The sequence below is a fragment of the Prunus avium genome, chromosome 7 (assembly GCF_965620075.1).
Source record: "Prunus avium chromosome 7, drPruAviu1.hap1.1, whole genome shotgun sequence".
Taxonomy (NCBI): Eukaryota; Viridiplantae; Streptophyta; class Magnoliopsida; order Rosales; family Rosaceae; genus Prunus; species Prunus avium.
In genome coordinates, this window is record NC_142290.1 from 31653068 (window position 1) to 31665240 (window position 12173).

General features: G+C 40.8%; 1 protein-coding gene across 1 annotated transcript; it reads right to left on the bottom strand.

Moving 5' to 3' along the window:
* Positions 1-1401: 1401 nt before the first annotated feature.
* Positions 1402-12033, bottom strand: LOC110766111 (putative disease resistance protein At5g66900). The gene is made up of 6 exons (XM_088244871.1): positions 11185-12033; positions 4120-4761; positions 3529-3929; positions 2875-3233; positions 2559-2770; positions 1402-2428 (listed from the first exon to the last, which is right to left on the bottom strand). Exons 2-6 carry the CDS (start codon positions 4757-4759, stop codon positions 1590-1592), a joined length of 2451 nt encoding a protein of 816 aa, XP_088100997.1. The 5' UTR covers positions 4760-4761; positions 11185-12033; the 3' UTR covers positions 1402-1589.
* Between the last annotated feature and the right edge of the window lie 140 nt (positions 12034-12173).

A 12173-nucleotide genomic window follows, 5' to 3' on the forward strand; every position in this document is an offset into this window, starting at 1 on the left:
ACTCCAGTGCCATGATTAGAAAAAAAAAATTGTGGGGAAGTTGAGAGTCTTAATATAAACTCTTTTTACTTTCGTTCAAAAAAAAAAAAAAAAAAAACTCTCTTACTTTGTTGGTAATCATACAAGACCTCTTAACTGCAATATATAATGCTTCAACGATAGCCGGAAATTTCTGCAATATCATTTCTTGGAAACTTTTAAAAGCAAACAAAAACAACTATATCTGCAATCATTGAAGAAACCGTCAGGTGACCACAATTTGGATTTTCAAATACCATTTCTGGGAAACTTTCAAATATATATATGTACGTACCACATTGAAAGACAGTCATAAGCGACAATTTTACCACAATTTGATTGAATAAATAGCGGCAAGTGACAACTTAATTTGAACTAGAAATATAAGTTCGAGGTTTTTTTTTTCTTAATACAAGCAAGCAATAGTATAAAACATCTTTGGGTCTAGGATAAACACTTTAACCATTGCATTGGTTATGTAAATTTTCGTTTTCTTGCTGTTTTTTGTCTTCTTATTTATGTTTGACATTCGGGTGACGAGGCCCAAAGAGGGAGAGATGATAAGCCTATGCAAAGTTGACTTTGGGCTTAGAAAAGCCCAACATATCTGTTTTCGTTATTGTCGTCAGTCATTTTATTTGTCTTCCTTCTTTTGGCATAAAGAAGGTTATTTATACTTTGAACGGCAGCTTACTAGCATTGATGTGAACTGAACCAGGGCTGGGCCAAAGTTGGCCAAGCCCCCACACCACCGGGGCTGAATAATGAATTTTAACCCAAAATCGAAATTAGTACCTTGAGCCGGAAGGACTTACATGTGGCACCCAATTGTCAGTTGCCACAGGTATAGATTTATGTAGGTAATTATAGATCACGCACTAACGAGAACTACTGGCAGAGGAACTCAAACACTGGTGGGGTTATACACAATGCATGGACCTTACCAACTAAACTAACCTTCATTGGCTGCATTGTAACTACTTAAACAGCACCTAAACAGGTCTACTTCCACTGTAAAAGCTGAAAAGAAGAAGACAGTTGACTTGATAGAGTGAGCCTCAAATATTGATATTTTTGTTACTAGGTTTTTTCCATGCATTCCTTCTAGACTTGTTCGATGGGATGGGACTGCAATTTGAACCCGCATATTATTATATATCTTTCACCATTAATTCAGTAAAGTTTTGCCGTCGGCTCCAAGTAATATGTTGGTATTGTGACTAATTTGGAGCTTACAGTTGTTTCCAAGAAAGAAAGGTAGACTCTTGTCTTCTTTGTTGTATACTTTAACTTTTGCACACCAGGGTAGCCCCTGCCCCACTTTGTCTTCCCTCATAAGTAATCGCCCATGTATATTATTATTTTTTTTGGACAAACCATGTATATTAATTAAATCTTTAGTATATGGTTGTAAATCCAAATCCTCTCATCCACACTGTTTTTACTACGCAAAAAAAGCAAATGAAAAACAAACAACTGAAAGAGAAGAAAAATAGGAAAAAAAGAATTGAAATACAAATCACTCAACAGAAACATCGCCCCAACATACGTACATTAAGGACATTCAGCTCTCAAAGATTGTGGAGCCAATTCAGGTTGAAGTCTTCTTTTACCACCGATATCTTTATCTTTGTGAGATTGGATTTGAAAGGTTCCCCCCATAAGTTTTCTGTGTCATCATCACATATCACTTCCCGTAACTCCCCAAGATTCAAAACTGATACAGGCAACTCTTGCAATCTTGAGCATTGTCCCATGTTGATTTTTTCTAAACCACTCATTTCACCAATGTCTTCAGGCAACTCCTTGATGCTGAAACATTTATATATGTCAAGTAAGTGTAACTTAGTGAGGTCCTTAATGGAGCCTGGAAGTTTTACCAAGTCTGTGCAGGACCTTAGCCTCAATACCTCTAAACCCTCTAGCTTTCCAATCTCTTCAGGCAAGCTAGATAGCTTATGACAATTGGTAATACTGAGCTTCTTTAGGCGGATAAGATCACAGAGCTTGACAGGCAATTCCACCAAATCATTGCAGTAGTCAATGTTCAATTCCACTAGATTTGGAAATGCCTCTAAGATTTGGATGGAAGAGTTACTAAAAGCTTGACCGATGCTGCACATGAATAAAGATATCTTCTGCAGACTCTTCAACTGCATGGAGTTCTTGCTTATGGAAGGAATTGAAATGCGCTCTAATCTTATTCTCTTCAGATTAGGCAAAGAACCCAAAAGCTTGAAATTACTCAAGTAAGCTTGTAAGACACCATAATTTGTGACTATTAGAACCTTCAACTTGGACATTTTCTTCACGAACTTGGGCAGACCAAAGTTCTCTGTCTGAAAATTAAGAACTAGAACCTCAGCTTTTGGTAGATGCATGTTGTGCCACTTTTCCGAGGACAATCCATCTGCAAGCCATACGCTATATGATGTGAGTGTGGGAAGAAATTAATGTGAAAGTACTATATTCAAGCCTTAGTGTTTACATGTGTGTGTGTTTGTCATATGCATTTGGTAAAGAAGGAGAGATGGGACAACCAGTTGAGATAGACAATAAGCGGGTCTTCTTGGGTTTATTCTTCTGTTCTGTCCACCACTTAGGGAGATTGTCACCAAAAATATCTATAGTCAGCCTTTTTTCCTTTCCTATTTCATCTTGACCAATCTGATGGAAAGCTAGATTTCTAAGCATATCATGCTGGGTAACAAAGTGTTCACTGTAATAGCCATCGATCTCCGTCTTCCCATTCCTGGTTAAGATCATAACTATTTGCTTAGCTAGTCATAAATATTAAAGGAAAAGGTAAGGTGAGAAAATATATCAAAGACAAAACGAATACAAGCTTGCATATACCTTGTGACTAGATTTGCCAAATTACGATTGGTAAGCTCGTGGATGTTCGCAATGGACCAAGAATCCTTATCTAGTCCATATAACTCTGCCCACATATCAATGAGAGCAACAGCAGGGATACTTCGGTCTTCAGGAAATAAAGCAAGGTCAATGAAGCATTCCTTGATGATAGGCATTCGTTCATCCAAGGCATCTAAGCTACTTTTGAGGCAAGCAAGCAAATAATCCTCAGAATCAAGAATAGAAGAGCCTTTGGACAATTCCGCTACTCTTTTCTCCCAGATCTCTGTAGGCTGTTCGCAAACTGATCTTCCGATCGTTGTAATGGCAAGTGGAAATCCCTTACAGTGCTGTACTATCTGCAGTTAAATTGTCCCAAATGAAGTCAAGTACTATTTGAGTTGCACATCGAAAATTGAACTTCTTCCAAATCATATCAATTGTTTGGTTAACCGGCTATCTGCTTCTCCTTATTCTTATTTTAAATTTAGTTTATAAGTAAAGTAGGCATAAAGGTATGTGCATTTTCAGATATCGTAATGTGTTTACTTGCGTGTATGGACGATTCACATAGAAAATGAAGGTAATTTGTCTCCTTTTTTTGATAGGCACAATAAACACAAATTATTTTTTGAGGTGCAAATAAGAAATTACCTGTTCTGCTAGATTGTCCGGTATATAAGAGCTCCTATCAGACCGGGATGCTAAATGACGAAAAAGTGTCATTGCATCTCCTGGTTCCAATGTTCCTAAAAGATATGCAGGACCAAATCTTGGAAATTGAACTCTTGATGTCACCAAAATGTTGTGATTTGGCCTTTTGAATTCATCAAGCTTATCAAGAAGGGAGTCTGATCCCGGCGACACATCATCCAGGACCAAAAGTAGAGGATCTTGTCCTGTTGTATTCAGAAATTCTTGCAGCCAGTTAAATGCAATTGCTTCTTCTTGGAAAGAAGGTACCAGGGATCCAGTTTTTCGACATAGTTCTTGTACAACAAGGCAGTTGGACTTCTTTGAAACAATGACAAAAAAGAGATTGCCTTTGAATTTCTCTGTCCAAGTAGAACAAGAGAAAGCAGTCACCAAGAGGTCATTTAAATCTGTCTACAATGGTACAAATTCTTTCTTCAACACATTCTAGATTCTAGATTATAAGTAGGTATAGAACGTTTCAATTTATGAATAATTCACCAATTAGTATTAAAATAAATAGAAATTGATATACTTCTGTACCATATATACCTTTGATTTTCTGTTCTTTGCAAATCTTTTGTGCCAGTGTGGTTTTCCCGCATCCTCCAAGACCAGTCACCACAAGCATTGATGCCTCGTCTTTAAGAAGCTCCATCTTCAACTCCTCCACATGCACATCCAATCCAACAGTGAAGGGTGGAGGCTCAGGTATTGCACACCAACCTCTAATTTGGTTTTGATTTTGATATTGTGCTACAATATTCGCATCGATTTGGTTCAATGTTGTTGCCACATTGATTACCCGAGCCCTCGTATCACTTATTATGTGCACTGTCAGTACACTTAACAGTGTATTGAGAGATGCATTCAATGCAACAAGTTTGCTGGTGTAAATAGGCTTTTTGAAAGCGTTTAACTTCCATGGACGAACCTTGGAGCACTTGTCAACGAGCTGAACGCCCTTCTTCATTTGGATCCTAAACCTTTCTAGGCCCGGGATGGGGCGAAACGATATGTTGGGATGTTGTCTTACATCTTCATCCACTTGCTGAAAAGAGTCCATGGTGAATTTGAGATCTCTGAGGTGGGTTTTAAACATTATAGTCTTCGACCACACCGCTATAACACCATCAAGCAGCGTCCCAAATAATGCTCCCAGAGCAGCTCCTCCCACTGCCTCCAATGCCATAACTACACCCTGTTGATAATTAATGACTAACTCACTGCCCTTTTAAGATCTTGTTGTTGATGGACTTTGGACAAAGAACTCAATGATGGATGAGTCTTACACACACACACAGAAATTAACCAAGCACAAATGACACAAGTGTTTATAGAGGTTCAGCAAATTGCCTACATCCTCTTTGGTGATCACCTTGAGAAATTTCACTAATGAAGATAGGTTACAACTTTGGTTTACAAAGGAAACCCCCTTAGAACACTACCCTCACAATCTGTTTCTCTCACACCCTTGCTCAACACCTTGATACACTTAGAGAACTCTCTTGCTCTCCCCTTAGTTTAACTGAACACTCAACTAAAACTTCAGCTCTAACTCAACTTGGAATACCAGCTTCTTCCACTTACAATTATTCAACTTGTTTTCTCCTCTTGTGTTATCTTACTTCACCCCATTTCCTACACAAGCCAATAGACAAGAGATAAGATATCAGCTTGTCCTCCACGTTCTTCCCTTTAGTCACCACTTAGACTAAATGTCAGATCAAGTAGGTAAATAGAATCCAACTCAGCCACCTCCCACTTACACCAGAAAATGGAGAGTGATATCTTTGAAATAAGATAACCAATTAGCCATGAGTGCTCTCCCAACTATCCAGCAGGTAGTCAACGTTCATTTAACTCAGAAGTGACCCACTAAGCCTCTGAAATCTTGTGGAAAGCGATAGCCATTGAAAACACTGTTGAAAACGCGTAAGAAATCGTCACAGCACGACTGGGACGACCGGTCGCCAGGAACTGGCGACCGGTCGCTTTTGGTTTTTCCTCCAGACCTTGAATCTGCTTCTAAACGACCGGTCGCAAATGCTAAGCGACCGGTCGCTAGCTTCCTGCGACCGGTCGCAAAGAACTGGCGACCGGTCGCTCGTTGATGTTGCTCCAGACTTCGAATCTGCTTCAAAACGACCGGTCGCAAATGCCTAGCGACCGGTCGCTTTTAGGCAGATTCAAAATCTTCCTTTCAGCGCCAAAACCAACCTTGTATCCTTAGGTGAGCCATTTTCCCAACAATCTCCACCATGGCGAGCCTAATACTCCTTGTGGACATCATTGCCTTCTAGGACATCTGTAATGTCTTGAGAATCGTCCTAATAACTCTCAAGAACTCCACCTCAATCTTTAGCATGTAACAAGATTGAGCAAGCTCAAACAATGCTTGAACTTAGCTGTTGTGACTGGCTTTGTTAGGCAATCTGAAGCGTTCTCATTTGTATGAACCTTCATTATTGTGATGTCTCCATCATTCACCCAATCCCTTATCCGGTGGTATCTCACATCAATGTGTTTGGACCTCCCATGGAACACTTGATTCTTCACTAAGCAAATAGCACTTTGACTGTCACTTAGAATCACCACCAAGTCTTGAGCTATCCCGAATTCCTTTGCCAATCTCTTCAGCCATACCGCTTCTTTTGAAGCTTCCGTTAAAGCCATATACTCCGCTTCCGTAGTAGACAAGGCACTAACCGATTGTAACACTGCTCTCCAACTAATCGGTCCTCCACCACAAGTGAAGACATATCCTGTGGTGGATCTCCTCTTGTCTAGATCTCCTGCATAATCAGAATCTACATACCCCGACACACATGCCTTTCCTTGTTGTCTTTCAAACAATATCCCAAGCCTTTTGGTGCCCTTCAAGTACCTGAGAATCCATTTTGCTGCTGTCCAATGTTGCCTTCCAGGATTCGCCATATACCTTGACACCACACTAACGGCTTGGGCTAAGTCGGGGCGTGTGCACACCATTGCATACATGAGACACCCTACCAAGCTTGCATATGGAACTTTACTCATTTCCTCCTTCTCCACATTCGTAGAAGGACATTCTTTTGCACTTAACTTAAAATGCTCCGCCAAAGGAGTAGACACCGGTTTGCAATCCATCATATTAAACCTTTCAAGTACCTTGGAAATATACTTGCTTTGTGACAGCCACAACTTGCCTTCCTTTCTGTCTCTCCTTATCTCCATTCCTAGGATCTTTTGTGCAGCACCAAGATCCTTCATGTCAAACTCCCTTCCAAGTAATGTCTTCAAATTCTGGATTTTTGACATGTCCTTACATGCAATTAGCATGTCATCAACATAAAGAAGCAAAAGGATGAAGTTACCATCCTTGAATGCATGAGAGTACACACAACAATCAGATTCACATCTTCTATACCCAATCTTCATCATGTAAGAATCGAAGCACTTGTTCCACTGCCTTGGAGATTGCTTCAGTCCATACAAAGACTTCTTCAACCTGCAAACCAGATTTTCCTTCCCTGCTTCAATGAACCCTTGAGGTTGGCTCATGTAGATGTCTTCCTCCAATTCACCATGAAGGAAAGCAGTCTTCACATCCATTTGCTCCACCTCCATGTCCTCTTGTGCTACTATGGAGAGTAGTAGTCGTATAGAAGTATGTTTCACCACCGGAGAGAAGATTTCATCATAATCAACTCCCTCCTTTTGCAAGAATCCTTTTGCCACCAACCGAGCTTTGAATAAGGTGGCACCCTTCTCATGCATTTCTTCTTTCTTCCTAAACACCCATTTGCAGCCAATAACCTTGCGACCTTTGGGTTTAGGAACTAACTCCCAAACTGAGTTTTGGTGTAGAGATTCCATCTCTTGCATCATAGCTTCCATCCAACTTTCCCGTTCCTTGTTCTCAACAGCTTCTTGGAACGTGGTTGGTTCTTCTTCACTAGCATTTAGGGCATAGTGAACTGCATCCATCTCCCATCCAAACCTTTGAGGTGGTTTGATGGTTCTCTTGGGCCTGGACCGAGCTATAGATGATGGCTCCACCTGTTCTTGAGCCTCTTCTTCTTCTTGAGTGTGTTGTTGATGCTGCCCAGCTTCTTCCTCTTCAATGTCGGACTCCACCTCCTCCTGAACGTCTTCAGTTGGCTGTTTCTGAGTAGTCTTTCTTGACACCTTCTTGAGTGGAACTTCAAAGGTTGTTTCTTTCTCAACAACATCCTCCTTTGCCTCTGAATTCTTGACTTTGTTCATAGGTATGGTCTTCTCATCAAACACAACATTTCTGCTGAGTATCTTCTTGTGGTTCACTGGATCCCACAGCTTGTAGCCCTTCACACCACTCTCAAATCCAATGAAAATACATTCAAGAGACTTTGGCTTCAACTTGGATCTTTCATCACTAGGAATAAGTGCATATGCACTGCACCCAAACACCTTAAGATTCGAATAATCGATTGACCTTTTAGACCATACCTCCTCTGCACACTTGAACTCAAGATTTCTTGAAGGCGATCGGTTAACCAAATAGGCAGCGTGGTTAACCGTTTCTGCCCAAAAAGATTCGGGCAACCCTGCATGAATTCTCATACATCTCTCACGCTCCATGAGAGTTCGGTTCATCCTCTCCGCAGCTCCATTTTGTTGGGGTGTCTTCTTCACGGTAAAGTGCCTCTTAATGCCTTCACTTTTGCAAAACTCAAGGAACTTGCTGTCCTTATATTCACCACCATTGTCACTCTTTAGGATCTTGATCTTTCTTCCGGTTAGGTTCTCTACTTCCGCCTTCCACTCTTTGAATTTGGTGAAGACCTCAGATTTCTCCTTCATGAAGTAGACCCAAACCTTCCTGGAAAAATCATCCAAGAAAGTCACAAAATAGCGAGCTCCACCCTTCGATTTAACCGGTGATGGCCCCCATACATCCGTGTGAATATAATCTAGCACACCCGTGCTTTCTTCCTCTTTGTTTCGCTGCTTGAAAGCTATTTTTGATTGCTTTCCCATGGTACAAAATCTGCAGAACTCAAGCTTGCAACTTTGAACACCTTTCAACAATTTTCTGTTGTGTAGTTCCTGCATGCCCCTCTCACTCATGTGCCCTAGCCTCAAATGCCAAAGCTGAGTTTCATCTTCCGAGTCCTTGCTTGTAGATACAGCTGCTCCACCTATGATTGTTGTACCACACAACCTATATAGACAATTAGGTTGAATCTCACCCTTCATAATCACAAGTGAACCTTTTGAGACTATGAGTTTCCCTCCATTTGCTTTGAATGAATAACCATTCTTATCAAGAGTTCCAAGGGAAATGAGATTCTTACGCAACTTTGGAATGTGCCTTACCATTCCAAGCGTCCTAACAGCCCCATCATGCATCTTTACCTTGATTGTACCGGTTCCTTTGACTCTACACATTGAGCCATCCCCCATCATCACTTCACTGCTATCTTCTTTCTCATACGTGTCAAACCACTCCTTGTTTGAGCACATATGATATGAGCATCCGGAATCCAAAATCCAATCGGAAGAGGAACACCTTGAAGAATTAGCCAATGCATTTGTTTTAACATTGCTATTAACACACAAAAGCTCACCATCACTTTCCGTGACATCCTCCGCTGTGTTTGCTGCATTCTTCCCTTTGTTCTTCTTCTCCTTCCATATGGGGCAATTCTTTTTCCAATGCTCCTTTGACCCACACTCGAAACAACCATCTTTCGCCTTGGATTTGGACCTTCCTCTATTGCCTTTCTTGCCTTCACGCCTCTTTGAACGACCTCTCTCTCCGGTCTTTGCAACTAGACCTTCACCTTGAGAGTTTTCTCCCGAACGTTGAGTCATCCTATGGTGTGTCATGATGTCTTGCACCACAGGCTCAAAATCAAGAGTAACCTTTCCGAACATAAGAGTGGTTCGGAAGTGTTTATAGGACGAAGGTAAGGATGTCAACAACATGAGAGCCTTATCCTCCGGACTATAATTCACATCCATTCTCTGCAAGTCAGCAACACATCTATTGAAACTACTTAGATGTTCCATTAGATTTCCTCCCTCCTCCATCTTAAGATTCAGGAGTTCTTCCTTGAGGAAGAGTTTGTTGGACAACGATTTCCCTGCAAACATCTCTTCGAGCTTCTCCCATGTTTGCTTCGCTGTATCCTTTATCACGTTGATGAGCACCTCATCGGAGAGATAGTTTTCGATAGCTCCTCTGGCTAACTCGTCAAGAACTCCCCACTCATCATCCGTCATGCTTGCTGGCTTCTTCTCCTTGCCAACCAACACTACATGGAGCTGTTGTTGTGTAAGAGCTGACTTCATCCTTCGTTGCCAAAGAGTGAAGTTCTCCTTCCCTGTGAAAGGCTTTAACTCCACCTTCATACTTGCTGCCTGTGGTGGCTTCATATGCTGTGAACTGCTACCACTCTCAGCTTCCATGTCACTTGCCAAACACAGCTCTGATACCACTTGTTGATAATTAATGACTAACTCACTGCCCTTTTAAGATCTTGTTGTTGATGGACTTTGGACAAAGAACTCAATGATGGATGAGTCTTACACACACACACAGAAATTAACCAAGCACAAATGACACAAGTGTTTATAGAGGTTCAGCAAATTGCCTACATCCTCTTTGGTGATCACCTTGAGAAATTTCACTAATGAAGATAGGTTACAACTTTGGTTTACAAAGGAAACCCCCTTAGAACACTACCCTCACAATCTGTTTCTCTCACACCCTTGCTCAACACCTTGATACACTTAGAGAACTCTCTTGCTCTCCCCTTAGTTTAACTGAACACTCAACTAAAACTTCAGCTCTAACTCAACTTGGAATACCAGCTTCTTCCACTTACAATTATTCAACTTGTTTTCTCCTCTTGTGTTATCTTACTTCACCCCATTTCCTACACAAGCCAATAGACAAGAGATAAGATATCAGCTTGTCCTCCACGTTCTTCCCTTTAGTCACCACTTAGACTAAATGTCAGATCAAGTAGGTAAATAGAATCCAACTCAGCCACCTCCCACTTACACCAGAAAATGGAGAGTGATATCTTTGAAATAAGATAACCAATTAGCCATGAGTGCTCTCCCAACTATCCAGCAGGTAGTCAACGTTCATTTAACTCAGAAGTGACCCACTAAGCCTCTGAAATCTTGTGGAAAGCGATAGCCATTGAAAACACTGTTGAAAACGCGTAAGAAATCGTCACAGCACGACTGGGACGACCGGTCGCCAGGAACTGGCGACCGGTCGCTTTTGGTTTTTCCTCCAGACCTTGAATCTGCTTCTAAACGACCGGTCGCAAATGCTAAGCGACCGGTCGCTAGCTTCCTGCGACCGGTCGCAAAGAACTGGCGACCGGTCGCTCGTTGATGTTGCTCCAGACTTCGAATCTGCTTCAAAACGACCGGTCGCAAATGCCTAGCGACCGGTCGCTTTTAGGCAGATTCAAAATCTTCCTTTCAGCGCCAAAACCAACCTTGTATCCTTAGGTGAGCCATTTTCCCAACACACCCAAACAAGACCCAACTCTGAAACCTTGTCAGAGACTGTTAACATATAAATTTAGATTTCACAAGTCATTTGGAACCCAAGAAAATAAGTTGTCTTACCTTTATTGGTGGTCGAACAAAGAAACGATAAGCAAAGAATATATAAAGTACAATGAAATATTCTTCTTCATATAGAAGACGATATGAATATGTGGGGGCGAAAGACTCTTCGGGTCAATAGGGAAGCTCGATAGAAGCTACCAACAACGACCAAAATCCCATTTTACACTGTGCTTTCTAGGAAAATATAGAACTATTGGTTTTAGGAAACTTTCGTAATACTAACGGGTTTAGCCCAGTGAAAAAGGGTTTTGATGACTTGTGTACTAGTGGAAAAGGGTCTAGACTTGCATATCAATGATCTCAGGTTCGAACCCTCATGATAGATTGGTAGTGTGTGTGAAAAACCTCATAGTAATTTAGTTTATTGCTTGTATTCATTAAATAAAAAAGGAAACTTTTGTAACAAGTAAAATAAGCTTCCACATTGAAAGGTACCGGACCATTGACGACGAATTCTAGAAAATGAAGTTTTAATATGGAAACCCACAAAAGAAGGAAAGCGAAAGCCCACAGCAAAAGACCAGAAACTTCTTCCAGAGCCCAGAATTCGACAGTTCGTTAATACACGGTTTCTTTTTACAAAGAAATATCTCAATTTTCTGGTGATGTAAAGTACGAACGTCTTTTTCTTCCTTTTCTTTATTGGGTTGCAAAGAGCGGGGGGATCATAATCATCATATATGGAAATTGCACGACCTTTTTACAAATTAAAAAGCAGCACCAAAGCTCCACGAAATATGCTCAAGTCATGTCATGTCGAGCAAGCAACAACAATTTTGAATGGCCAAAAGGAAACCGATTTGCACACATAAGTAGTGATTAAATAATCACGGGACAATGAAGTGCTTAAATGTTGATGTGATATTGTTGGGTTTAGAACTTTAGAGGGAATGAAGTTGAACAAGAAACGAAAAAAAAAGCAGATCAAAAAAGCAAAATAAATAGGAAAAGACAATAGCTTGACGGAAATTAAATTACAAAGAAAA

What these genes read in the sequence shown, in the direction of transcription:
- LOC110766111 (XM_088244871.1), bottom strand. Translation starts at nt 4,759, where the DNA reads ATGGCATTGGAGGCAGTGGGAGGAGCTGCTCTGGGAGCATTATTTGGG. An exon ending in CAAAGAACAGAAAATCAAAG is followed by an intron (nt 3,930 to 4,119) that starts GTATATATGGTA and finishes CTACTTGGACAG; the next exon opens with AGAAATTCAAAGGCAATCTC. An exon ending in CGGACAATCTAGCAGAACAG is followed by an intron (nt 3,234 to 3,528) that starts GTAATTTCTTAT and finishes ATTTAACTGCAG; the next exon opens with ATAGTACAGCACTGTAAGGG.